General features: G+C 42.3%; 1 protein-coding gene and 1 long non-coding RNA gene across 2 annotated transcripts in view; one reads left to right on the plus strand and one right to left on the minus strand.

Annotated features, from left to right (window-relative positions):
- The first annotated feature begins 337 nt into the window (after positions 1-337).
- KIF16B (kinesin family member 16B) overlaps positions 338-26,839 on the plus strand; it is a 286,776-nt gene continuing 260,274 nt past the window's right edge. The window contains exon 1 of the mRNA XM_037494360.2: positions 338-474. Coding sequence (XP_037350257.2) covers positions 428-474 — 47 coding nt within the window. The 5' untranslated portion in view covers positions 338-427. The remainder of the gene's footprint in view (positions 475-26,839) is intronic.
- Positions 5,879-7,508, minus strand: LOC129145945 (uncharacterized). Its single transcript, XR_008552183.1, has 3 exons — positions 7,395-7,508; positions 7,102-7,176; positions 5,879-6,000 (listed from the first exon to the last, which is right to left on the minus strand). It is a non-coding gene; the product is annotated as an uncharacterized LOC129145945 (long non-coding RNA).

Below are 26,839 nucleotides of genomic sequence, written 5' to 3' on the forward strand. Positions count from 1 at the left end.
GGAGCCTTGTTTTGGCTCTAAATTGCTGCGCTCCTCGCCTCCTCCCTAGTTTTTCAGGAGAGGTTGGGTTCTAACTTTCACGAAATCACCCTGCCCTGCGCGCCCACAGCGACCCACAGGGCACGGCCTGCAGCTCGGCGGGCTCCCTCCTCTCAGCGCTCGCAGGAGGCGGCGCCCAGGCCCCGGCCCCGCCCCTCGGCGCCGGCGGCCGCCGCCAAAGCCCGGCGCGCGGATCACGCGGGCGGGAGCCGCTCTGGGCATGCTCAGTGACCTGGCAGGTGGGGCCGCCGCGGGCCGCCGGGGCCGCCGGAGCCGAGGGGCGGAGGCCGAGGGAAGTGGGCGGGGGCCGCGTCCGAGTCCCGGGAGTCTCTGGGGCCTGTGGGCGCTGGGCAGCCGGGAGTCTGCGCCGGCCGGGCCGGGATGAGCAATGGCATCAGTCAAGGTGGCCGTGAGGGTCCGGCCCATGAATCGCAGGTGAGTGAGGCCGCCTGGGTCTCCCTCCCTGGCAGCTCCTGTCAAATGCCCGTTGGGGTTGAAGTGTTAACGGGCCGGTCTGTGGACCCCGGACTCAAGTTGTGGCGCCCTTGGAAGGCTGGGCGCCCGGGGGACTTCGTGCTGTGCCGTCCCTTTCTCGCCGCCTGGAAGGGGTGGGGGTGAGCAATTCAGGAGGCCAGGGAGAAGATTCCTCTAAACTCTTCCCTATCCCATTAACCTGTGGGGGTTTGCTTGTTCCCCCTTTATAAACATGAAGGGATTACCTCCAAGAAAGGTGGGGTAGGGAGCTGGGGATGTGGGAGTGGTCATGGGGGCAGCGCGAGCTGTCAGGCGAACTCCTCTCAACTTTGCCAACTCAGAAGTTCCCGAACTGTTTACAGTGTTACTTTTTAATCTCTTACGAAGACATGATTTCTGGCCCCTGAATGTAAGCTCTAACTTTTAGTCAGTAATTTAGCAGTTAACTTCAGATTACAGAATGGATGGGAAACTTTAACAGAGTTTCGGCTTCAGGACACTTAAGTACAGGTGTTTGAAATCTGATATTAACAGAAGGGGAGAGGTGTAAACACGTTTGGAGTTTTATCTTGTTATGTAGTTCTAAAAAGTAATGCTTTTCAGAATTGAAAAGTAATCTGTGCTTCCTTTTCAATGATCTCTTTATAATCAGACTGGAAAGATGCTTTCAAAGAGTTACCTTTTAAAATGGTTTAACTTGGAAGAGTGAAATAGACCTTAATGGGGTGTGTCTCTGGGTTGATAGGCTCAGTTCACACAAAGCCATTTGTTTTTATTGGCTTTTCAATCAAGTTGGTGGACATTTGATTTACCACACAGTCAGCTACTTACCTTATTGTCAACTTGTGGAAGTGTATGTTTGGTGTTTGTAACAGCTGATTGGGACATCTGATAGGAATCTGTTTTTCCATTGACAAGTAGGAAATCTTTCTATTTGTAACTACTGGAAACCAGTGATTTTGTGATTTGTCATGATATTTCTAAATTTTTTTTTTTTTTTTTTTTTTTTTTTTAGGGAAGTAGTTTGTTAGTCCTGAGCAAATGTTCCTACATGTACTTGGTCACACAACATTAAAAGACCCCAAAGTCACTTAGATAACTTAAAAAGATTTTTATTATGGATTCACATGTATATAGATGTTTCTTTTCTTTCTTTTATTTTTAAAAAAAGATTTATTTATGCATACAAGAACTGGAGTACAGGCCAGAGGTGTGGGGGGTGGTGAGCAGATTCATCAGAGACAGAGCAGGTAACAGAACAGGCAGATTGACTGAAATGCACTGTTGAGGGGAGCAGTGGGCAAGTCAGGAGAGGTCTGCTGCATCATGTGGGTCACCTCCCTGGACAGGGATTGAACTCCTGCTGCAGAGGCTGCGGATAGCTTCATAGTGATGCGACTTAACACCTTGTGCCACCAGGGAGGCCCTAGATGTTTCTTTTCTTCTTTAGAATAATGATGAGCACACTAGAAAATTGTAACTTTAGAAAGCATTTATTAAGCACCTACAATGCACATGTTGTGCCTGGCGGTTTCTAGGGGACAACGTGAATGAGATATGATAAAATGACTTGGAGGAGCCTACTGGCTGGACTCCTAAAACATTAGGTTGGCTGGGGTGGGGAGCACAGGTGTTGTCAATGCAATGGCTTCTCAGGATAGGCCTAGAGCCCAGATGTGTAGAGTTGTATAGAGGAAGCGTGTTCAAAAGCCATGGGCCTTGTTGAGGTAGATTGATGGGATATTTGTGCTCTTAGCAGAAAACTCTGGTGGTATCAGGATTGGGCAAGAGATAAGGTATAAGCCATGTAGGCCAGAGGTGGAGGTAGGAAGGCTGGAGAGATACATCGAAACAGTTTACTAGTCGAATTAACAGCATTTGGCAGTTAATTGGATGGGAAGGGAATAAAGGTGAATAATGGTGTTAATTTTAAAATAGCAGGGTCTCTAGCTAGTAAAATTGAATTTATTCAGAAATAGCAACAGGATTGCAGTCTGGGACAAACTATGGCAAACCATGGCAAGTCTGAGAAAGGAAAGTATAGATTAGGTTTTATTGGGCCTTAGGAGGAAACTGGAAAGGGCTGTTTTGAAAGGGTTATTGAGAATTTGAGGTTGTGACAGTTTCTTATTTACAACTTGTCTTACTGACTACATGTTACTGGACAAGGAGGCTTCTTGTAAGTTTCAACAAGTGGCAAGTGCCTGAGGTCTCTCCCATCATTGCTTCCCAGCTTCATTTTCAATCAGATTTTCTTCATTCAATTTCAATTCATAATTATTAATAATTGATTTTTTTAAAAAGATTATTTATGGATAGAAGAACTGGGATGTTAGCCAGAGGTGTGGGAGGGTGAGAGGATTCACCAGAGACAGACTGGGGAGCAGAACAGGCAGATCCACTGAAACACACTGCTGAGGGGAAAAGCGGGTGAAACAGGGGAGGTCCGCTGCACCATACGTGGGCTAGCTCCCTGACAGGGCATTGAACTCAGCCTCTGCTGGTGATAGCACTGAGACTTAACCCCTAGGCTATCAGGGAGGCCCTCAATAATTGAATTTTGATGCTTAAGGAGGCTTTACCCCCTTTAGAGGCTTGGGGAAGGGGATGATATAGTGCTTTCTTTCTTCACTATTGTAGTTACATAGAAGCAGTAAGTGCTGAGTACAAATGCAATGTCCAGCACAGGATGAGTACTGTCCATGTGTGGATCTGATGTGTGGAAAGAACATTCACCTCTTTGCTGATGTTCTGCAGACAGAAACATGGGTTTATGTCTCAGGTGCTTTGAGAATTGACATTTGGAAACCTTTTACACATCAGTGACAGTTTAAGGGTGTTACAGTCAGAAGAAAAGGCAGCCAGGGATTGTATATTGGGTGTGCTTATCTTTAAGAGTCCAGGGAGATTGGTTTGCAGCCCCTGGGAAGTGGTGGCGTGGATTGGACTAACACAGCAGTCATCATGGCAGGGAAAGGAGTATCTACTGAAGGTGGTAGTAATTGTTGGTGTCAAATATGGCCAGGATATGAGATGAGGTCCTTCGACTTGGAGATAGGGGCACTGGTAACCTTCCCAATAGGAGTTTCAAGAACAGACAATGACCCAGAAGTGAATTTGTTGAATATTAGTGAAATTGTTGAATATTAACTGACCATCAAATACTGGCCAAGGAGTGGTGATGGGACAGGCATAAAGTGTCAGACCCTCTGGGGCTTTGATATTGGGGAATTTGACAGTATAGCAGTGCAATTTCTAAGAATTTATTTTATAGACTATTGCTACTAAGATATATCGGATGTTTGTTGTATCATTGTTTGTAACAAAAAATCATAAACACCTTAGCATATGAAGATGGGCAATTTGTTAAATTATGGCCTGTATGTTTGGCAGAATGCTGTGCAGCACTTACAAAAGAATGTGTTAATCTTCAAAGTGTTCCAAGATAGGGGCTTATGTGAGAAAAGCAAGCTATCCACACATATCCACATATTCTACAGTAGATTAGTGTTTATGTGTGTGTTAACAATGTATGTACACATTAGAACAATTCATAAGAAATCTAACATTGGTATCTCTAAGGAGGAAGAGTGATAATTTATCAGGTGAAGGTGGAAGCTTTTTTTCTACCCTTTTTACTGTTCAATATTTTACTTTGCTCATGCATAGTTATATAATTAATCATTAAAAACTTGTTTATGTAATTTCAAAAAATGCCCTAGAAAGTCATTGAAACTGAAGAAATAATTTTAAATGCTTGTCTGGGAGGATTGAAGGACATTGTTAAATTTGTTTTTTTCAATTTTGAGATATAATTGACATACAAGTTAAGGTATACAACATAATAACTTGACATATTGTGAAATGATTACCTCAATAAGTTTAGTTAACGTGTATCATCTCATAATAGATACAAAAAAATAGGTTTTCCTAGTGAGGAGAATGTTTAGGATTTATTGTCTTAGCTTTCAGATATACCATACAACAGTGATAACAGTAGTCAGCTTACACGATACATCTTTGCTAATTTTTTGTCTTATAACTGGGATTTTTGTACCCTTTGTCCATCTTTTTATAATTTTCTTCCCTTTTCCCATTTTTTGTTCTCTTTATCTGAGATTTTTAAAAAGATTATTTATGCATACATGAACTGGGGTGTAGGCAAGAGGTAAGGGGGGGTGGTGAAGGGAGAGAAGATTTACCAGAGACAGAGTGGGGAGCATAATAGGCAGATCCAATGAAATACACTGCTGAGACCAGTGGGTCAGACAGGAGAAGTTTGTTATGCCATATGTGGAGTAGCTCCCTGCCTGGGGATTGAGCTCAGGCCATACCAGTGATAGTACTGAGACTTAATCCCTTGGCCACCAGGGAGGCCCCTAAATTTTTTGTTTTGTTTTTCAGATTCCACACGCAAGTGAGATCACACAGTATCTGTCTTTCTCTGTTTGACCTTTTGTACTTAGCATGATGCCCTCACCCACGTTGTCACAAATGACAGGATTTCCTTCTTTTTTATGGCTGATTAATATTCCATTGCATACAGTCATGCACTGCATGAAGACATTTCTGTCAGCAATGGACTGCATGTTCAATGGTGGTCCTTCTGTATTGCCTAGGTGTATAGTAGAGTATACCATCTAGGTTTGTGTAAGTACAGGCTGCTGCATTTGCACAGGGATGATATCACCAAATGACACATTTCTCAGAATGTATTCCTGGATATTTACTGCTGGAGATTTTATATATATCCATTCCATTCATCTGTCAATGGATACTTAGGTTGTTTTCCGTTTCTTAGAAATAGAAAATAGTGATGCTATGAAAATAGAAATGCAGATAGAAATTTTTTTTAAATGTTAATTTTTTGAGTGGAGGAACTTTAAGCAAAGAGAAAACAACTAACAGAAAGGAATGGCCTGGAATGATTGACAAGATGGCTTTTGCAGCCAGACTCCTAAAGCATGGCGGTAAGGAGGTGAGATTCTGAATTTCTAAAGTAGGAGCCTTACAAGTAAACTGTCCTTGCAAGAAATGCCTAGTGATTGATTCAGTCCCAGATGTGATGAGTTTGTTTTTACTACCTTGTGACATTGGGTTATGTGGCAGAGGTAGTGGTTTCAAATTCCAAAGAGCCATTATGCTGCATCCCATGTAGCAAATAACTTTATGGAGAGTTTGAGCTGTACCAGTGATAGAAAATCTGATTCAATCTTTACAACAGTTTTAGCAGATGGAGGCTATTTGCCATTTTAGGTTGGGAACCATAGTTAATTTGTCCAAAGTCAGTTTCTTAGAACAGTCACAGCTTCGCTTCTAAAAATAAGCGTGTTAGTAGAAACTTATATTGTTCATAACTTTTTATGGACAGAAACTTAACATTTTTGTTTGTATACCCTTTCTTTGTGACTTCTTCCATTGTTCTCTCAGTCTTTTTTTTCAATTGGTTTCATTTATTACAACTTTATAAGATCAAACTTTTTCCCTCTGGAGAAACAACAAAATATTAACTTGATAACTAATTTGTTAATTTTCTGTTGGTGTCACTTTTTTTTTAATGGAAATTGTAGATGATTCTCAGGGTTATCTATCCTATTGCATTTGTCTCATTGTTCACAGGGTCAGGCCTGTGTTCCGATTTTGGGTGTTATTTATAAGCAGGGTACATTTGAACAAGAGACTTAATTGCCCTAAGTCTTACTTTGTGCAAATGTAAGATGGTGATAGTAATTGCACATATCTTTTTAGATGTGTGATAGGTTGACTTAAACAGTAAGGAGTTGCAACTGACCACTCACTACCCTGAAGTTCAAAGGAGAGAATGGTTTTGGATAAAGCTCTCTACCAAGTGCCTGGTAGGTGGTGAGAGCTCTGTAAAGCTTAGTTTTTGTTATTACTATTAGGTTTACAATTCATGATTGTAACTTTATTCAGAAGCAAGTATTTAAAAATGTTTTACTCAAACATTTACTAAGTGCTGGCAACCAGCCATATGGCACCTTTATAACATGCTCTCTCATCTGATATGACAAAGTGTGATGGAAGCTTAAAGTAGAAAACTTGGGATGGAGTCTTCACAAAGCCAGAAACTAGAGGCGTGGTAGAAATGATTAATGAGTTCTTATACCTGCTGTGGAAAATCTTTTGGCAAAGACTGGCAATGTGGAGAATTGTTAGTCCTTAGAAAGAACACCAGTCCTTACAGATTAACCCAGCCAGACCTTAGAAGTGATAGATTTCACAATAGATAAAATTCCACAAAGAAATGGAATCCCCCTCCCTGCCAAGAACACTATGTAAAGATACCCCCGCTCTGGCTGCCTTCCTGTGTCTATGTAGGCGTTTCTTTTAATAAAATTCTCCCCTGCAAATGCAGTTGTCGACACACCTGTATCTATGCAGGTGCCTCTCTTTTCCTTTCTTTTTCCTAATAAATCTGTCCTTTAAAAATGCAGCCTTTGCCAGTTTGTGTCTATGCAAATGTTATTTTGCTTAGTAAACTTGCCTTGTGCTGCTAAATGGAAAACTGCTGAAACCTTTCTCAGAGAGCACCTAAGGACCCCACACACTGAACCCCAACAAGTTTACCTGATTCCTTTCATTTTCTGACTGTTATGATCATCTCTTCCTGATTATGCTCTTAGATGCAATTTAGTGTCATGTCTGTTAGGTTAAAAAGAAAAAAAGTTATCAGTGGTGTTTTGACTCTAGTAATTTTAAGGTATACTGAAGTCTTCCCATTTTAAGAGGTAGGGAGTGTTAGGGAAATTGTTTGTGGCTAATCTCTTGTGCCCGTGATAATGATAACAGGTGTCCCTTTATTAAGGCCGGGGGGCATCTGCTGAGATGCTGCCACTGGGAAGTATTACTCATTTCTTTACCTTGCTGGCTTTCATCCTTCCACCAGCTGACTGAGAGCTTTTTATCCCCATCCTGGAGAAACTGAAACATCCTCAGATAGTAAAAATTCCCTCCAGAGTCCTTTGTAAGGTGGCTTGTTGCCTCTGGTCTCACTGATGACAAAAGCTATTGGTCTCTCAAGGGATTATGACTAGACAGTGGCAGAGAAGACAGGGCGACAACACAAAAAAATAACTGTAGGATCTGTGTGCTGGTTGAGTAGCGCCTCTGGGGGATTCAGAGGCTGGTCTCTTAGATTAGAGGGTGGAGTTTGAATTGAGCCCTGAGGGGTATATTGCCCTGGAGACCTTTTAGAGAGTTTCTGTTAAAGGACTTGACTCATGCTCTTTGGAAGTTGGCAGTATTATTCCCTTCTACAGAAAAGGAGCAAGGGCTACAGGCTGGAAGAGCCTGCCTGGGGTCGCATAGCCAGGTCACTGTGGAGTATAGATCTAAACCCAGTCCTACCTTTTTGTCACTTTTAAAGGCCTTCCACTACACAGAAGACTTAGATGAGAGGTGGACTGGGGGTGACTGGTAGGTGTATGAGTACATTCACCGGGATTTTAGACAAACAAACTTTTTATAAGGAAGAGTTGAGAGGTAATAGGTGTAGAGTTGTGAGGACTTTGTTAAATTTGGGAGTTTGGACGTTTATTCTCAAATTTTGTGCTGACTGTATGGTAGCTGTTCGCAGCTATGTAAGTTTTAAATTTAAAGTTTAGTTGCATTGGTTACATTTCAAAAACTCAGTGGCCACATATTGAACAGCACACATGCAGAACATGTTTGTCACCATCTATTGGACAATAGAACTGAACTGGGCTTGACCCCCAGTGAACCACTTGCTGGCTTCCCACCTTGGCGGTTAACTGTTCTGTGCTTCAGTTTCTTCATCTGTAAAATGCACATCTTCTCAGGACACACCTCTTAGGGCTGAGATGGTGACTGCATAACGTAGCTTTTAAAATAATATTGCCTAATAATAATATATTAGGAACTGGACACTACTGATGGTTTTAAAGCATGGTTGTCATGTCACCGAGAGGAGAAGAGTCAAAGGTGACTGAGTGATTTGGGGCCCTTATTAAGTGAATGACTATCTTTTTTGAAGTTGGGGTGCCAGGGATGAGCTGCTTGGGGTGGATGAGCATGGAGGCAGTTGAGTTGGCTCAGGGTGCTGAGGAAGCATCCAGGTCATCGGAACTTAGGTGAGGGATCACTTCTGTGGATCTGTGTTTGGGGATCAGTGACTGGAAGGTGATAGCGATGTGGTGGAAATGAACATTGTCTCTGAGGACCACAGTAAAGAAAGAAGGGGTAAGGGAGGGGGGCAGCACTGCAGAACTGTATAACCTGTGTTAAGGTGAGTGCTGTTCAGTAGGCAGATGGAGTGAGCTAGGCAAGTTGATTTTACTCTTTAAGTAAACTCTCAGTTTCTTTTTTTATAAATAGTAATTCTCAAAGTATGGCCCAAAACAGTTGGGAATGATTGAGATGCTTGGGGGTGGGGTGACGTTCACAAAGTCAAAACTGTTTTTACAGTAATACTGAGATTTTTTTCGTATTTTTTTTTACCCTTATCTCCCACACAGGTACAGTGTAGCTTTCCAGAAGTCACATGATGTGTGATGAGGGCAGGCTCTTGTATGCTGTGTATGTGTGTTTTAAAAATTTCTCAGTTTTTATTTCTAATGCTGTAACTATCAATAGATTTATCAACATTAATGGAGCACTTTGGACTCCTTAGTGATTTCTATATTGTGAAAGGCTCCTGAAGCCACAACGTTTGAGAATCATTGCTGTAAAATGATATGGCATATGTTGTTGAGGAGATTAGATGAAAGTGTCTGTGTAGAATATTCAGCACACTGCCAGGTGTGTAATAACCTTATATTAAAATGCCATATATGGATCTCCCCTGGTGGCGCAGCGGTTGAGCGCTGGGCTGCGAAGCTGCCCGCAGCCTCTGCAGTGCCAGTTTTGATCCCCGGCGGCTGGCGAGGGTCCCACATGGCGTGATAGACCTCTCCTGCCATGCCCGCTGCTCCCCTCAGCAGTGTATTTTGTCAGTCTTCCTGTTCTGTTCCCCGCTCTGGCTCTGGTGAATTCTCTCACCTTCCCGCGCTTCTGACTATATCCAGTGCTTGTATAAATAAATTACAAATAAAAATTAAAAAAAATAAAATGGCATATATATTTTACTAAAATAACTATAAATATATTTACTAAAATAAATGTAAATATAAAACCACCATTGCACCTGACAGCCACACTGGAGGAGGCAGGAGTGGCGGTCCAGGCAGTGGAGAGCGGGAGGGAGAAGCAGGAGAGTGGAGTGTCATTACCAGCAAGGGACACGGAGAACATCACAGGCTGCACAGGTCAGGGCCTGAGTCCTGCTGGCTTCTCAGGTGATTGCTGAGGCGATTGTCTCTGGAGGGAACTGTTTTAGTTGAGGGGATGTGAGACATTGTCTTGGGTGTAGGAGGTTGGGGGTGAGGCCATAGACATGGCACCTGTTGATTGACCTTTTAGTAATGGAAGGATTAAAGGAAGGAAAGAACGAATCCCTGTTCAGCTCTGCAGTTTGACTCCTTTGGTAAAAATCTTTCCAAATTCCCTTGTATGACACGCAGGGCCTGGCATGGACCCCAGCTCTCACCTGGGCCTTGAAGGCCAAATCTGGGAAAGGAGAGGTATGTTTGTCTGTGTCTGTTTTCAGGAACAGGAAAAGAGAAGAGGTAGGTAGGTAGGTAGGGGCTTGAATAAGAAGCCTTCTGGGGAAAGTGAGGGAAATGGTGAATAGAGAGAGGAGACTTCTGGAGTGCAGCGTGGAACAGCTGTGACCTTCAGGAGAGAGTCCCTCGGGAGGATTGTGTCACTAATGCTTCATATTGGAGCACATAGAGGTTTATTTCCTTTCTTTTAGGTGTTCTTGAAAAAAGAATGATTTTTTTATATACAAAATTAAATGTTTTTAATGTGTGTACTGCACTTATATAAGTACTGATAGTTTAAAAAATGCTCTTCAGTGACATAGACCTTAGTAAATATAATTTGATATCAAACTTATGCTTTTTTATTCATGGAGACTGCACAAGAGAGATCAAGTGTGTGTGTGTGTTTCTGTCAGAAAATATATTAAAAAATATTTCTACTTATTTGATACATAGCACTTTGGCCTGAAGTTGATTTTACACATCCTCATTACATATTTAGTTTTCTAAATTATTTCAATAGATTTTGCTACTTTTTTGGGTCTGGAATTGGGATGCACTCTAGCTAAAGCTTTTTTTAAAAAAATATTTCTGTGAAAGTGTGTCACCATTACATCTACATCCTGGGGGAAGATGTGACAGTGCCTTATAGTCCCTGGGCTCCTCTTCAGGACTGAGCACCTCTGGTTTATTTTGCTGACTTGCTGGCCTTCTGTCTGTCTCTGGTTACAGAGACATGCAAGAGGAAAGTCCTTCATGAGAAGGTTATCAATGTTCCTTGGGTTCAGCCAACTGTTTTACATCTGGCACAGAGGTCCCCTCCAGCAGGGCCTGGGGGCTGTCCTTTACTCTCACCAGCTCTGGGCTGAGCATTTATGTTTCCTGCTCTGTGCTTTTCCAAATCTAGTCATTCTTCACGGTTGCTATCCAGCAGAGGGGAAATAGCTGTTTCTGTGATTAGCAGTCTACTCAGCCACTTTGAGGAAATTTCAGTAGGATAATAAATTTAAAGTAAATTGAGAGAGTTAGTGCTTTCCATGTAATTGTGTTGAGAAGTAGTTTTGTCATCAGTTGCTATTTCCAACCACTCATTTACTTACTAGAAACTCTGCTATGTCTTGTGCTTCATTCACTTACTAGCAGTTTCTCTGTATTTTAGGCTGTAATTGCATAATTTAATTCCTAACAACAGTCCTATGTGGGTAAATATTGTTAGCTCCACTTTGTAGTTAGAGAAACGGGATCAGACAAGGGTCAGGTCCTGGCTCAAATAGCAGTTTGTCAGAGAAACCTGCATCTGGTTACTCTGGTTTTCTGGTTTCATAGTACATACCATCATTTGAGTTTAAATGTGTGTGTGTGTGTGTTATATTTTTGTTTATTGTAATTTTGTTTGCATCCTTGCTTATTGTCTTGCTTTCTGCTGGTGACCACCCCAGTAAACTTGTAAACTTGTTGGTCTCATTTCCCCAGAGCCTGATGCCTGGCAGAGATGAGTACTCAGAAAGGATTTGTTGCATTAGTAACTGCCACCTGCCTCCTCTAATCCTTTGAGTTTGTGGGTGCTTGAAAGAATTGGGACTCCATAGCCTAATATCTGTGGGCTGTCTCACATTTTTCTCTGTGAGGAAGGAAAAGGGAATGTTGATGGTCGCTGTTAGGTGTTTGGAGGAAAGAAGTGGACAAAGGCTGAAGAAAAGCCTGGGTATAATGGCAGCTTCACGGCTGTGTATTGTTAACTTTAGGCAAATTTTACTCTGAATATTATGCTCATTTCCTGAGGTTTGTGAATTGGAGGTACAACTCTCTAGCACTGTTTAAATGATGTGTAGTTTATGGAACATCAAACTCCTGTCTCCTTCAGAAATACATATTTTTTAACTTTTAATTTTGAAATTATTTTGACTTTACAAAGTTGCCAATATGTGTTTCTCCCAGCTTCCCCTAATCTTAACATCTTACATCCGTGACACAATTGTCAAAGCAAAGAAAAGAACAGGGTCCAACCCTATTAACGGGGCTACAGCTTTCGCTCTAATGTTCTTTTCCTGTTGCAGGATCCAATTGAGTATCCCACATTGTATCTAGTCACCAAGCCTCCTTATTCTCTTCTCTGGTCTGTGACAGTTTCTCATTCGCAGAGTGCTAGTTATTTTGTAGGATGGTCCTCAATTTTTCTAATATTTCATCATGAGTAAATTGAAGTTGTACAACTTTGGCAAGAATACCACATAAGTGCTAATGTGCTCTTCACCTCATAATGTGGGGGATACCTTGTGTCAACCTAATTTATTATTGGTTGTGTTGACCTTGATCACTTGCTTAAGACGGTAGTTGCCGAGTTTTTCTCCACTGTAGTGTTGTTTTTTTATTTTAAAGATTTATTTACTTATTACAAGAACTGGGGTACAGGCCAGAGGTGTGGGAGGGTGAGAGCATTCACCAGAGACAGAGAGGGGAGCAGAACAGGCGGATGGACTGAAAACACTGCTGAGGGGAGCAGTGGGCAAGACAGGAGAGGTCTGCAGCACCATGTGGGTATCTCCCTGGCCAACCAGGAATCGAGCCCGTGCTGCAGAGGCTGTGGACAACTTCACAGCACTGCGCACAGCCTGCTGCACCACAGGGGAGGCCCTGTCCACTACAGTGTTAAACATTTTTTCCTCTCTGTGATTAATCAATAATTGGGGGAGATGCTTTTCAGGGAAGGTTTTTGACTTAGGTTTGCAAGATAATTTTTACCCATGGGAACACATTGAAGATTTCAAATAGAGGTTACTGTGAATATGAAATTCACTTAAAACATTTTTCGCTCTAAGTGGAAAAAAAAATTGTTAAATTGTTTAAAATGAAGGACATTTGTGTTTTGGAAGTCTGATGAAGTATCCAGAACTGTGTGATCCACAGTGAGACATTTACCTGCTTGATGCATGCTGCTGCTTTCTACTATTTTATTTTAAAAAGATGGTTGTTGCCCACAAAATTGGTTTTATGATATGTAGTTTGAAAAACATTAGTGTGGTAAATTTATTGAAGTTGTTAAAATCGGAATATTGAAATTAGGATGCTGTCAAAGTAAAAGTCTCCTCTTGGAAGGTGGGGTGCCTCTTGATCCCAAGAGTACTAGTAAAATGTGAAATAAGAATTTTAAAATTTTAAGAGTGTAGGATTTTGAAACCCCCTCTCCCCCCACCTCCCATGGGATGTCCTCTCTCACGAACTTTCTCTTTCGAGACCTGTGGCCTCATGGTCTCTTCTGGTTGCACCTGCTGATTCTTATTTTCAGGGTTTTATTAACAGAACCTAAGCCATTATAGTGATTCTGCTTGGGGGCACAGGTAAATCACTTTGTGAGCTCCCTCTGAGTGGGACTTAAAGTTCCCCAGGGAGTTGCCAAGAAAAAATGATTCAAGGTGATGGAGACTAGCTCAAAAGTGAAAAAGTTGTGGAGGCAAACCTTTAAAAAATGGATTTTGGTCTCTTCTTTTTCCTAAAGTTACTGTTTTTATGTGAACTGTTTTTGCTTGCAATTGTTAGAAAAATGTCCCAAATCCTAGGCTTGGTACTCATGTATGATGATCCAATTAATGAGCTTTTTTATTCCTTAAAAGATTTTTTTTTTTTTTTACATTTTAAGAGGACAGATGTATTAGGAAAAGGAGATAGAAAAAGAGGCAGCTGCATAATCACAGGTGGACAGGAGAGCTTCATTTTGAAATAATTACAAAAAAGTTGCAAAAATAGTATAGCATTCTCATGTACCTTATGCCCAACCTCCCCAAATGTTTTTCTATGTAACTATAGTGTTATTAAAAACCAAGAAAGTAACATTGATATAGCACTATTAGCTGATTTGATTCATTCACATCTCTCAAGCTATGATAATGTCTCTTTTATTGATTCAGTTCAAGATCACATAATGCATTTAGTTGTAAACCATCACATTCTGAATTAAATAGGCTTTTCTAGTATTAGAGTGAACTTTGCCAATACTGATATGATATTAAGGGTAAGAGTTGATAAAATTGTCCCTCTAATAGCCCTGTCCATTAGAAAGATTGAGGAATTATGCCGTCTGGTGTCCTTTGTCGGAATATGGACAGACACTTTGAACTCTTAGCACCTTATTTGGATTCATTGTTTAGTTCCACATGTCAAGCGAAAAGGACATGTGTGGGTCCGAAATACCTAGTGGGACTGGAAGGGTTGGAGTTTAGAGTGAGCTGGAGGAAGACAGGTCTCAGTGGTGTGTCAAGGATTGGTTTTAGGCAGAAGTCGTTCAGTCTGTAGTATAGGGCCCATAAATGGGGACCAGGCAGGCCTGCAGTAACCCACAGAGGAGGGCCTCCCTGGTGGTGCAGCGGTTGAGCCATGGGCTGCAAATCTGTCCGCAGCCTCTGCAGTGCCGATTTGATCCCCGGCCGGCTAGCGAGGGTCCCACATGGCGCGACAGACCTCACTTGCTGCCCGCTGCTCCCCTCAGCAGTGTATTTCGTCAGACTGCCTGTTCTGTTCCCCGCTCTGGTGAATTCTCTCACCCTTCTGCGCTTCTGACTATACCCAGTGCTTGTATAAATAAATAAAATAAGTAAATCTTAAAAAAAAAAAAAAAAAAACCACAGAGGAGAGGGTAAGTACTGGCAGATTCTCAACTTAGAGTCAGGAGGTAGTCATGTATGGAAGGGCATTAGTTAACTTGGGCAGCAAATTTGCCAACACATTTTAATGACTTAGCAGTAATGTCACCAAAGAAGTTTATCTTTTGCTCATCTAAGCAGATTGCTTTGTGTGATTTCTAGTGAGTTGGCCGCTCCCCATTTCCTGCAGCCTCCTTTCCTGGGGCCTCACTGCCATCTCTTGAGCCAATGGAAGGGAGATAGAAGGTGAGGAAGGTGCAGGCACTTCTTGGCTGCCTTGGCCAGGAAGAGATACATCACAACTGCTCACCTTCCACAGGTCATGTGGTTAGAAAGACTGGGAACTGTAATAACTGGCTAACTGTACTAATTGTACTAACTGGAAATCACTTTCCAGGGACAGTTCTGTACCATAAAAGGAAAGATACTATTTTCACTGCATCCTGTGTCTAGAAAGACAATGTTCCTCGTCCCATCCAGTGATGTCATTCAGAACATCTGCATTTGCTGTTCCATCTACGGGAGTAGTAGGACACAGATGTCCTCATATCACACTTCTTTCCTTAGAGTTTTTAATCATATGCCACCTGCTCAGCTATCCCACTGGAAAAAGCACCCCTCCACTCCTTTAATGTGGGTTTCTATTTATGACACTTAAACTTTTTGGCCTATTGTGTATTTTTCTTATTCATTGGTTTTGATATGTCTGAATCCCTTCATGAGGATAAGGAATCATTTCTGTTTTGTTCTTGGATATATGTTCTTTGTGTTTGGTACATAACAAGTATTCAAGTGTTGAATAAAAATGGGAACCCGGACTGTTAAAATCCCCATAATGTCAAATGCCTGAAAGGATTACGGCTGTAAAAAGCAATCAGACTACTGTGCAGGCCAAATAGACCATTTCTGTGAATGTGCTGCTGGCTGCCATCCTGGGCCTTGGATAGAAGTATGGGTGCCTGGGGTGGGTCCAGAGGACAAGGGTTTGTGTTCTAGATCTGCTCATGGTGTGAGTTTGGGTGTGTCATTTCACTTCTCTGGGTCACAGATATTTCTTCTAAAACACTCTGGCATCTCCCCTGCTCCCTATGTTCCTATGATGATTAAATAAAGTGGATGATACATGAAAACACCCTATATATATTTATATGTATACACAAACACACCATGGATGCTTGATTAATGATTGCTGATTAATTGGAGTTATTGGACTTACTGATTGTCTGATTGTCTGGACTCTGTGCTGGGGCACAGATGCTAAGTGGGTAAATCCCAGAGGGCTTCTAGGAAGAGTGGAGGCTGGATCTGGACATTGTAAGGGGGGAAAGATTGATAGCAGGGCAAAAAGGTCTTTCACGTGTTTGTTAAGTATTTTTTGAATGTCTCATTATAGGATTCTGTTGAACATTTGGAGTTTGGTGAACAGGATGGCTAAGTGGCTGGCCGCAGGAAGCTTATATTCTATTGTAATACTGTCTAGTGATGCAGTGTGAGCCATATGTATAATTTAAAATTTTCTGGTAGTCACATTAGAAAAGTAAATAGATCAAATTAACTTTAATAATCTTATAGGTTTAACCTGATGTAGTCAAAATATTTCAATACACAACCAATAGAATAACAATTAATAACAATTAACAATTAATAGAATATTAATATTTTTTCATTATTTTGGGGGAGCTACTGAGCCTTTGAAATTTGTATATTTTACACTAATTGGACAACTCAGTTTGCACTAGTCACATTTCAAGTGCTCAGTAGCACATGTGGGTAGTAGATGCCATATTAGACAGCACAGGTCTAGTTAGTAAACATTATGTCATAGTATGTTGGTGAGTGGATGGAAGTTTTGTAAGGATATAGAATAAGGTAAAGGGATAGATAACATTGTGCATGTGAAAGGTGACAAACTGTGGGATTTATCTGTGAAGAATCTTCGAGGCAGAAGGAATAGCAAGTAGAAAGGCTGGTGACAGGAACAGTCCTGGATTGTGCACTGGACACAGGAAGCCAGCAGGGCCTGAGTGCAGTGAGGGAGGGGATGTGTGTATCATGTCCGACCCATTAAAGCCATGGTAGGCTCTTAGGCTTTACTTTAAGTGTGGTTCAGGCATTGGAAGTGTGAGAGGTGGGAGTGGCCTGATTTGACTTATATTGCCAAATGTTCATTTGGGCTACTAGCTGAGAATGGTCTCTCAGTGCACAAGAATAGAAGTGGATGACCTAAGCAAGAGGCATGGATGCATATGATCATGAGCATTCATTGCATTCACTGTGCAAGCATTCCGACCACCTGTGATGTTGCGAGGATTTGTTACACACTAGTGGGCTTGGTCCCTGTCCTCAAGAGACTCAGGTGAGCTAGTGAGGACCAACTGGTTCACAGAAGAAAAGTTGAGAAGAGGAGCAGTGGGTGAAGGCAGGGAACCATTCTGCTGAGGAGCAGGTATGATGCCTCCTGCTGTGCTACTTGCCCCCCCACCCCCACCCCTGGACTGTTTCTGAGGCTGAAATAATGCACTGAGATTACCTGTAAGGTTCACCTGCTGATGAGATCAGCAGCCTTTATTCTGTTGGCAGTGGATAGCCACTGAAACTGAGTTGAGAAACTGGGAGCTGATGTTTGGTGTGTGATGATGTCAAAGTACCAGTGTTGGAAGGAGGAGGATGCGAGAAGGGGAGGTAGAACACTCAAAAGTCAGACTTTCCCTGAGGGAACCTTATTGCCAGTGGTAACTGAGCCTTCACTTTCTGTTAACAAATAGTTTTCAGATTTTCTGTTCTTTAATGACTAATAAATGACTTAAGGAATCAGTGAATGGTGTTCATTCCTCCTTCCCTCAGTCATAAATGCTTTTGGAAATGATTGGATTGTCTGTAGTTGATTTTGGCTGAATGCTTTCTTTTGATTTTGAAGAGTCAGAGTTTTGTAGTTGTTTCTGCTTTTTCTATTCTCCCCCCCCCCCCATATTGTTCTGACTTTTGAGCAATTACTATTCTGTACTGGATAAATTTGATTTACTTTCTGTACCAAATTCTTTAGTCTTTGAAGCGTATTTGTAGTTATTGATTTGCCATTTCTTACTCATTCATCCATTCAGCAGACATCAAGTTCCTTCTGCCTATAAGAATATGAGAAACTGCTGTGTGTGTGTGTGTGTGTGTGTGTGTGTGTGTGTGTGTGTGTGTGTGTGTGTGTGTGTGTGTGGTGGGGGGATTATATTCTGGCACTGTCACTAACTACCTGCATGGGACCCTTATAGTCTTTATAAATTACTGAGGTCACCAAAGAGCTTTTATTTCTGTGGTTTTTATCAATCTATATTTACCACATTAGAAATTTAAACACATTTTTAAAACATAGGAATACATAAGGACACGGTCTCTTAGCCATCGAATGATTTATCAGCACACATCTTGTAACCTTCAGAAAATGCCATCATACACTCCTAAGTGATTGAGAATAGAAAAGGAAAATAATGTCCTGGCATTGTGAAAATAGTTTTGACCTTGGAGAGCCCTCTCTCCCCAACCCCCACCTCTCCCAACTTCAAAGCCTGGCAGCATGTTGAGGATACAGTGATAAACAAGCCAGGCATGGGGCCAGTTCCTGTGGTATACTGGCAACCTTTGGTGGGAGTTGTCCCTAACTCAGACTTGGGGCACCAGAAAAGGTCCTTGAAGGGAGAGACATCTCAGGTAGACCCTAGTGGACATTAGCTGGGGAAGACGCGTGCAGCTTGTGGAGGGAACAGCATGGGGGAGGCCCAGAGACCTCCCCCATGGACCCCAGACAGTGGACCCCAACTGAAAGTGATTCCTCATGGCTGCATGTTAAATTGCACTTGCTAGACTGTTACCAGCATTTTACTGGCTCTGTGGCTTCAGTGGATGTGATTTTATCCACTTGTTTGTTTCCAGAGGCACGTACACGTGTTCTAAGTTCCTTCCCTGTGAGGCTTATAGGACTTATTTCACACCCCTGTTGGAGAGCTTCCTATTTCATGTGCTGACTGGGGTTTGCCAAGCTTTGAAATTGCAAATGGAGCAGAGCCTTGAAACATGAAGGGGGCTCAGAGGAAGCTTCAGAGTTCAGGGGAACAGAGACTGAATTAAAAAGCATGATTAGTGGTAAAAGAACAGAAAGGAGACTCTGGAGAGCTAAGAACTCAAGTAAAACAAGTAGAACTGCTCCTTTCCTGTCATACTATTTTTGCGAGATGAGGCCTCTTGGCCAGCCTCAGATGGCCAGTCCCCCTCCAGCCCCCCCACCCTCCTGAAATGATGTCCAAATTTGAGATGTAAGAACTACTCCAGGTGTAACTTGAGACTTCCTTTGCCCTCATCTAGCTGTCCTGGGAAAGGCTTGCTTTATTGTGCATAGGCTATTTGGTCAACTGAGCCACAGAAATGAGGCCAGACCAGTTTTGCTCTCTGTTTTATTGCAAAGAACATGGTGGTATCAGAAGTTTTTTGTTGTTTTTTTTAAACATCAGGCCCTTCTGGCTTGATGACAAGGTTATTTTGCTTCTGCCTGTAAATTGTGCCGGAATATTCAGTTTCTAGGATTCTAGGGTGAATTCTTGAGTGTGAAGAAGCTGTTGAGATTGCTCTTGTATTACCGCTCTGGGGAATAGCAGCTTTATTCTTCAAAAGTTGCATTATCTTCAGGGCATCAGGAGACAAAAATACTGTCTAGGAGTCAGGAGAGTAAAAATTACAGAGGTGCAGCTCCTGCTGAAAAGATGGAAGAAACTGAGAAAGACGCCCCTCACTGGTGGCTTCTTTAATAAATCCTAAATAAGAAATTAGAAAGCCTGGACAAATCAAACTGTATTTGCTCCTGACTGGGTTAAATCATGTTTTATTTTGTTAAAAGTCAGCTTGATGACTTTCATCACCTCAGCCAGCGTTTTCATTGCTCTCTCCCTTAGATGCACCATGGGTGGGAGGAAGATAATAAAATCCAACTGAAAATGTGTGAATTTGGAGAACCACAATGAGATCCTTTAAAATTGTTGCCAATTAGACATTTTAAAAAGTTTTTTTTTTTTTTTTTTTTTTTTTCTGTTAGAAACATACTCCTTTTTCTGCAGTCTCTGAGCTTCCTGCAGAGCTCTCAACTCCTGCATGTGGGAAGCCAGACTGGGAGCAGCTGACCAAAATGGGCTGGGAGGACCACGGGGGAAGCCCTCCAGCTCCCATCCTTGCTGTCATGGGGAATGCAGACACAGGATGTCATGTGTCCTGGATTTCAGAACAAGGCAGGAACTTAAGAGTTTATGTAAAATCTTTAAAAAATATTGTCAACTAAAGATGTTTTAGAATGGAGTACGCCGGTCCTATTCCTGAGATGTTGCTGTAAAACTTCTGACTTGGAACACATGTTTAAAAATCTTTATTTTTTATTTTCTTTTTAAAAACTGTTTTGCCTTAGATCATGCGCCCTTACCACTTTACTGCACTATCAGGAGTTGGGGAGAAGCATCATCATCTCTGGGTGCTCTTCTCTCATCCTACTGTTGTACCACAAGCATCCTTGAATTTCACAAAATGCTTAGAAATGCTGGTCCTGGGGCCTCCCCTGGTGGCGCGGCGGTTGGGCTCTGGGCTGCGAGAGCTGGTCCTTTTCTGAGTGCCAAGAAGGTGAGGGAAGAGGGGCCGCCCAAGTCAGTGACTCCTAGCAGGTACAGCTCTTGAGAGAGCTTCTGTGAGCTGCGCTGGAGATGCTGGGTAAGCACAGCAACTTTGTCTCTCTGAGTTTTGTTGTCCATCCTTTGAATCTTGCTGAAGGTTTTGGCTGCCTATCTGGGCCTTTCCCCCCTCTCTTATCTGGTTTCCCACAGGTCTACATCACGTTCTTCTCCTTCATGCGTGAAATACAGGTCATCCCTCTGAAATGTTTAAAGGGGCAAGAGGAGAAACCAGAAGGCTAGGACATTGGCCTCACCTCTTAGTTTCCCACCCCAGAAAATGGATTTAACTAACATGGGTGCAGCTAGGCATCAGGACATTTAAAGCCCCAGGAGATTCTTGTGTGTGGCAGAGTTGGGGAATTCCTGGACTTGGAGTCCATACTGAGCTTGATTTAGTGGGCGTTCTTCAGGTACCGGGCACCCCAAATATGATCAGCAGAGTGTTCTTCTGCCATTGATGGTATCCATCTTTCACAGGCAATGGCTATTTAATGAAAATCTGCTGAAATCTAGAGTGTGACTTCTTCCTCCTGTCCTTTGCCACTGTGTGAGTTCTATCTACTCAGAAAGTACAGGAGAGGAGTGGCCTTCTCCATGTCTGGCCAGTGTGGTGTGAAAAGGAGTGAGAACAAAGCCTGGCCCAGAGCACTTCTTCCTCAAGGCCAGGGTGGGGCGGGGCGGGGCTTTAGGCACTGAAGTTGGCAATATGACTCAGTTTGATATTCAGAGACTATCTGGGAAAGGAACTCTGTGCTCACCTACTCCTTCCCTCCCAGTATAAAACCTGGGGGTGCTTCTTTCGTCAATGACTGGGCTTCCTCGTTGAGCTAACTTCATTGTATTTACCACACCACTTGAAGTGCTGCCCCCATGCCTGGAGTGTCTTGACCAAGTCATCCAGACCCCAAGCTGACTTTGCTTTTGCTGCCTGTTGACTCTTCACCCATGTCGGGTGATTGTAGGCCCTTGAAGTGCAATTGCTATAATTATGCATCTCTATATCCCCCAGAGAGCCTCATAAAGGGGAAACATGCCTTTGTCCATTGACCTCCTCCTGCCTCTCATCACTATTGTGGCTTTTTCATTTAATGTATGAGGGAGCATTGCAAGCTTGCCTTAGGGGAGGGCGGGGAAGGGGCCTTGGGGCACAGTACAGGGAGGACAGAGCATACCTGAGATGTCACAGCACATAGAATAACTGGACATAATTCACAATTTAAAAAGAAGTAAACAAATTTTGATGTTTCTGATAGTCTCATTTATGGATTGTGTGGATGAAGAAAAGCATTTCATAAATCATACTTATGTTGGTCAACTATATGGTGGTTTTGTAGTTTTGTAAGATCTGGTTAGAAAATTTGGCAAAATGTATCTCTGAATTCCTCCCATTTACACCCATTTTGGGAATGAAATGGAAACATTTTGTTAAAACAAATCTCCCCACTGGAGGGCAGGCTTTTTGTTGTTTTTTTCCACTGATGTATCTGTGGCCCCTCAACTGTAGAGACACATAAACACTGTAGAGTAGGGGCGGAGCAACATGGCGGCGAGGAGACGCTGCGAGTAAGATCTTCCATTAAAAAAAGTTAATAGGGAGGAAAAGCGGCAGGTCCCAGAGAGAACTGGGACACGGAAGATAAACGGGTGACGCCAGCAAACTGCCCGAAGAAGAAAGCGGCCATAAAAGAGGACCAGAAGGGAGGGAAGCGCAGAACCCTGCTCCCCTCCCCCGCCCACAGAGGCGGCACTCTCCGACCCGCAGAGAGGAGGGAAACAACAAACCAAAACGGCCAACAAGAACGAACGACGACGCAGCAAGCGGGACTGTGCTTGGAAAGGAACTACCGCAGCCACCACACCCCGTGAACGGGAGCTGAGGCGAACCCTGCAGGATTCGCCGCAGCGGTGAGCGAATGGCTCCTGGCGCCATTAGAGAAGAACACAGACCCCGGGAGACGCGCACACAGCCCAGGCTGCCGGTAAGCTTGCGCGGAAAGCGGCGCGCTCGGCGCGCTTGAAAAGCAAGTGCAGACCTGGATCGCAGCTGCCCAGGTCCCCGCGCCTGCGACCTAGGCTTGCGGGGAGACGACCTAGGCTTGCGGGGAGACGCGCAGAGGTCCTCACTGAGGTGAAGGTCCCTCCCTGAGTAAGCAGGAACCAGGCACCCAGGCACGGGAGCGGTGCAAAAGGCGCCATTCCCGCGCCACTGAACTGGGCTACAGCCCGCGTCCTGGAACTGAGGGCTTTGAACTGAGACCCGGGGCACGAAAATTCGGGGCGTGGGTTCTCCATGACGGTGGGGCACAAGGCAGACACAGCACCCCAAAGCTATTGAGGTGTACCCTACCATTCCCGCTCTGTTCCCTGTCCCACGGGGTGGGGGGAGGCGAAAAACAGACCCCAAGGACAATAGGAGAGATCTCTGGCGCCACCTAGCGACCAGGAAAAAAAAAGTCACTAACACCCCATAGAACAGGAAATTTCTTACGACTGCTTGAAAAGGGCAGAAGGCTTCTGGAGGACCCAGTGGCCAGCCGGGAAGTTATTCCACGCCAGGCCCCTTCCGACCAGCAGTCTGAGCCCACAGAGGGAGCAGGCACCCACGTCCGGGGCAGACCGGGGGCGCAGAAGAGTGTGCCTGAAACCGGAGGCGCAGGGACTGCATCCCGCTTCGCTATTTGAGAACAGGGACATTTCTTCAGTAAAAACTGCCTAAAACCAGCAGAAAGCTCCCCCAGAAGACAGAGATGGCTCCTGGAAGAGCCAGAGGGGAGCGGAGAAGTTCACCCAAGATGTCAGTCAGTCCGAGCAACACAGTGTCCCAACGCATACGACAAATTAGAAAACAGACAGTAGGGAGTAGAAGAACCACACGCAACCTAACAACTCCTCAGGAAAGAAGCACACCACAAAAAGAAAACCACTCCCCAGATTGCAACGACAGCAACTTGGAAGAACTTCTGAGCTTTCCAGAAAGAGAATTTAAAATTGCCATGATTAAAAAAGTGATAGATCAGAAGAAGGAAATTGAGTCCCTAAAGAGGGAAAACAATGGTCAGAAGAATGAAATTGAGTCCCTAAAGAGGGAAGTAAAAGAAATGCAGGAGATCAAAGAATTAATGGAGGAACTAAAGAACTCCGGGAAAAGCAAGGAAAGCAGAATAGATGAAATGGAAGAACGAATAAGTTCTCTTGAAGACACAGAAATAAAAAGAACCAAAACAGAAAAGGAAAGAGAAGTACGAAGGAAAAAGAATGAAGAAAGACTTCGGGAACTATCTGACTCCATGAGGAAAGGAAATATAAGAGTTATCGGAATTCCAGAAGGAGAGGAGAGAGATGTAGGAACAGAGAAAATATTCCAGGAGATAATTGAAGAGAACTTCCCAAATGTGAAGAAGGAGCTGAAAATTGATATACAAGAAGCAAGAAGAACACCAAACTTCCACGACGAAAGGAAAAATACAGCAAGACACATAATAGTAAAGCTCCCAAGAATCCAGGACAAGGAAAAAATAATGAAGCTGACAAGAGGGAAGAAACAGATAACATTCAAAGGAAAACCAATCAGGCTGACATCAGACTTCTCTGAAGAAACACTACGGGCAAGGAGAGAGTGCAGGGACATAGTCAACAGACTCCAAGAAAACAGATGCCAACCAAGAATACTCTATCCCGCAAAGCTCTCTTTCCTCCATGAAGAAAGAATATGGACCTTCCCAGACAAAGAGAAACTCCGGAATTTCATTACGAATAAACCCCCACTCCAAAAAATACTACAAGGAATCCTAAAGCCAGAACCTCAGAGGGACGAATAACAACGAAAGAAGACCAAAAAAAAAAAAAAAGTTATTAAAAGAATAAATAAAATCAAAGGAAAGACAAACATAATGGCAAATACAGATGCTAACATATCAATATTAACTCTAAATGTAAATGGACTAAACTCTTCAATAAAAAGACACAGAGTTGCAGCCTGGATTAAGAAACAAAACCCAACCTTTTGCTGTCTCCAGGAAACACATTTAGCTACAAAAGATAAAAATAGGCTCAAAGTCAAAGGATGGAAAACAATCCTACAAGCAAATGGGCCAAAAAAGAAAGCAGGAACAGCTATACTTATATCAGATAAAACAGACTTCAAACTCAAAAAAATAAAAAGAGACCCCAATGGTCACTACATTATGATTAAGGGGACAATACTTCAAGAAGAAATAACACTCATTAACATATACTCACCAAACGAAAGAGCACCAAAATATATCAGACAACTGTTGTCCTCTCTGAAAACAGACATCAGAGAAAACACATACGTAGTAGGAGACTTCAACACACCACTATCAACAATGGATAGATCAACAAGACAAAAAATAAGTAAAGAAACTAAAGCTCTAAATAAGGACCTAGAGCATTTGGGCTTAACAGACATCTATAGAACACTAAACCCAAAAAAAAACGAGTACACATTTTTCTCAAGCGCACATGGATCATTCTCTAGGATCGATCACATACTGGGGCACAAGACAAACATCAACAGATACACCAAGATTGAAATCATACCAACCATCTTTTCTGACCACGAAGGCATCAAACTAGAAATAAACCATAAAAAGAAGGCAAGGAACTATCCTACCTCATGGAGATTAAAAGCCACACTACTGGAAGACCACTGGACTAACGAGGAGATCAAAGAAGAAATTAAAAAATTCTTTGAATTGAATGACAAGGAGGACACCAAAATCCTAAATGTATGGGATGCAGCAAAAGCAGTAATAAGAGGAAAATATATAGCAATAGAAGCTCACATCAAAAAACAAGAAAGAACTCAAAGAAACAACCTAATCTCGAAGCTCAAAGATCTAGAAAAAGAACAACAAAAAAACCCCACAACCAGTAGAAGAAAAGAAATAATAAAAACCAAAGCAGAAATAAATGAAATTGAAACTAAAAAAACAATCCAAAAGATCAATGAAACCAAGAGCTGGTTCTTTGAAAAAATAAATAAAATAGACAAACCCCTAGCCAGGCTCACAAAGGAAAAAAGGGAGAAAGCACAAATACACAGGATCATCAATGAAAGAGGGGAAATCACAACGGACACAGCAGAAATCAAAAGAATAATCAGTAACTACTATGAACAGTTATATGGAAACAAGTTCAACAATCTAGAGGAGATGGACAAATTCCTACAACTCTACAATCACCCAAAGCTAGATAAAGAAGAAATAGAACACCTAAACAGACCAATTACAATTAGCGAAATTGAAATGGTAATCAAAAACCTCCCCAAAAACAAAAGCCCAGGACCTGATGGATTTACAAATGAATTCTACCAAACATTCAGAGACGAATTAGTGCCTATCCTTCACAAACTCTTCCAAAAAATTGAGAAGGAAGGGACAATACCAAACACGTTCTATGAAGCCAATATTACACTAATACCAAAACCGAATAAGGACAACACAAAAAAGGAAAACTATAGGCCAATCTCCCTAATGAACACTGATGCAAAAATCCTCAATAAAATTTTAGCTATCAGAATCCAACAATGTATCCATAAGATAATTCACCACGACCAAGTTGGATTCATTCCAGGGGCACAAGGATGGTTTAACATCCGAAAATCAATCAACGTTATCCAACACATCAACAAAAAGAAATATAAAAACCATATGATAATATCAATAGATGCTGAGAAAGCTTTCGACAAAGTGCAACACCCATTCATGATAAAAGCCCTTGAAATTCTTGGGATACAAGGAACATACCTCAACATCATAAAGGCCATCTATGACAAGCCAACAGCCAGTATCATTCTCAATGGTGAAAAGCTGAAAGCAATTCCATTAAGATCTGGAACAAGACAAGGATGTCCACTCTCACCACTGCTTTTCAATATAATACTGGAAGTCCTAGCCAGAGCAATAAGACAAGAGAAAGACATCCAAGGAATCCAAATAGGAAAAGAAGAAGTCAAACTATCACTATTTGCAGATGATATGATAATATACATAGAGAACCCCAAAATCTCCACAGAAAAACTAATTCAACTCATCAATCAATTCAGTAAAGTGGCAGGATACAAAATCAACACGCAAAAGTCAGTAGCCTTCCTATACACAAACAATAAATCTGAAGAAGAAGAAATCAAAAAAACCACCCCTTTTATTATCGAAACAAAAAAAATCAAATATTTGGGAATAAATCTAACAAAAGAGGTAAAGGACCTATACAAAGAAAACTATAAAACACTGTTAAAAGAAATAGAAGAAGACACAAAGAAATGGAAAGACATCCCCTGCTCATGGATTGGAAGAATAAACATTATTAAAATGGCCATCCTACCAAAAGCAATATACAGATTCAATGCTAT

The sequence above is a fragment of the Talpa occidentalis genome, unplaced genomic scaffold (genome assembly GCF_014898055.3).
Source record: "Talpa occidentalis isolate TD23 unplaced genomic scaffold, MPIMG_talOcc4v2.1 talOcc4.10, whole genome shotgun sequence".
Classification (NCBI taxonomy): domain Eukaryota; kingdom Metazoa; phylum Chordata; class Mammalia; order Eulipotyphla; family Talpidae; genus Talpa; species Talpa occidentalis.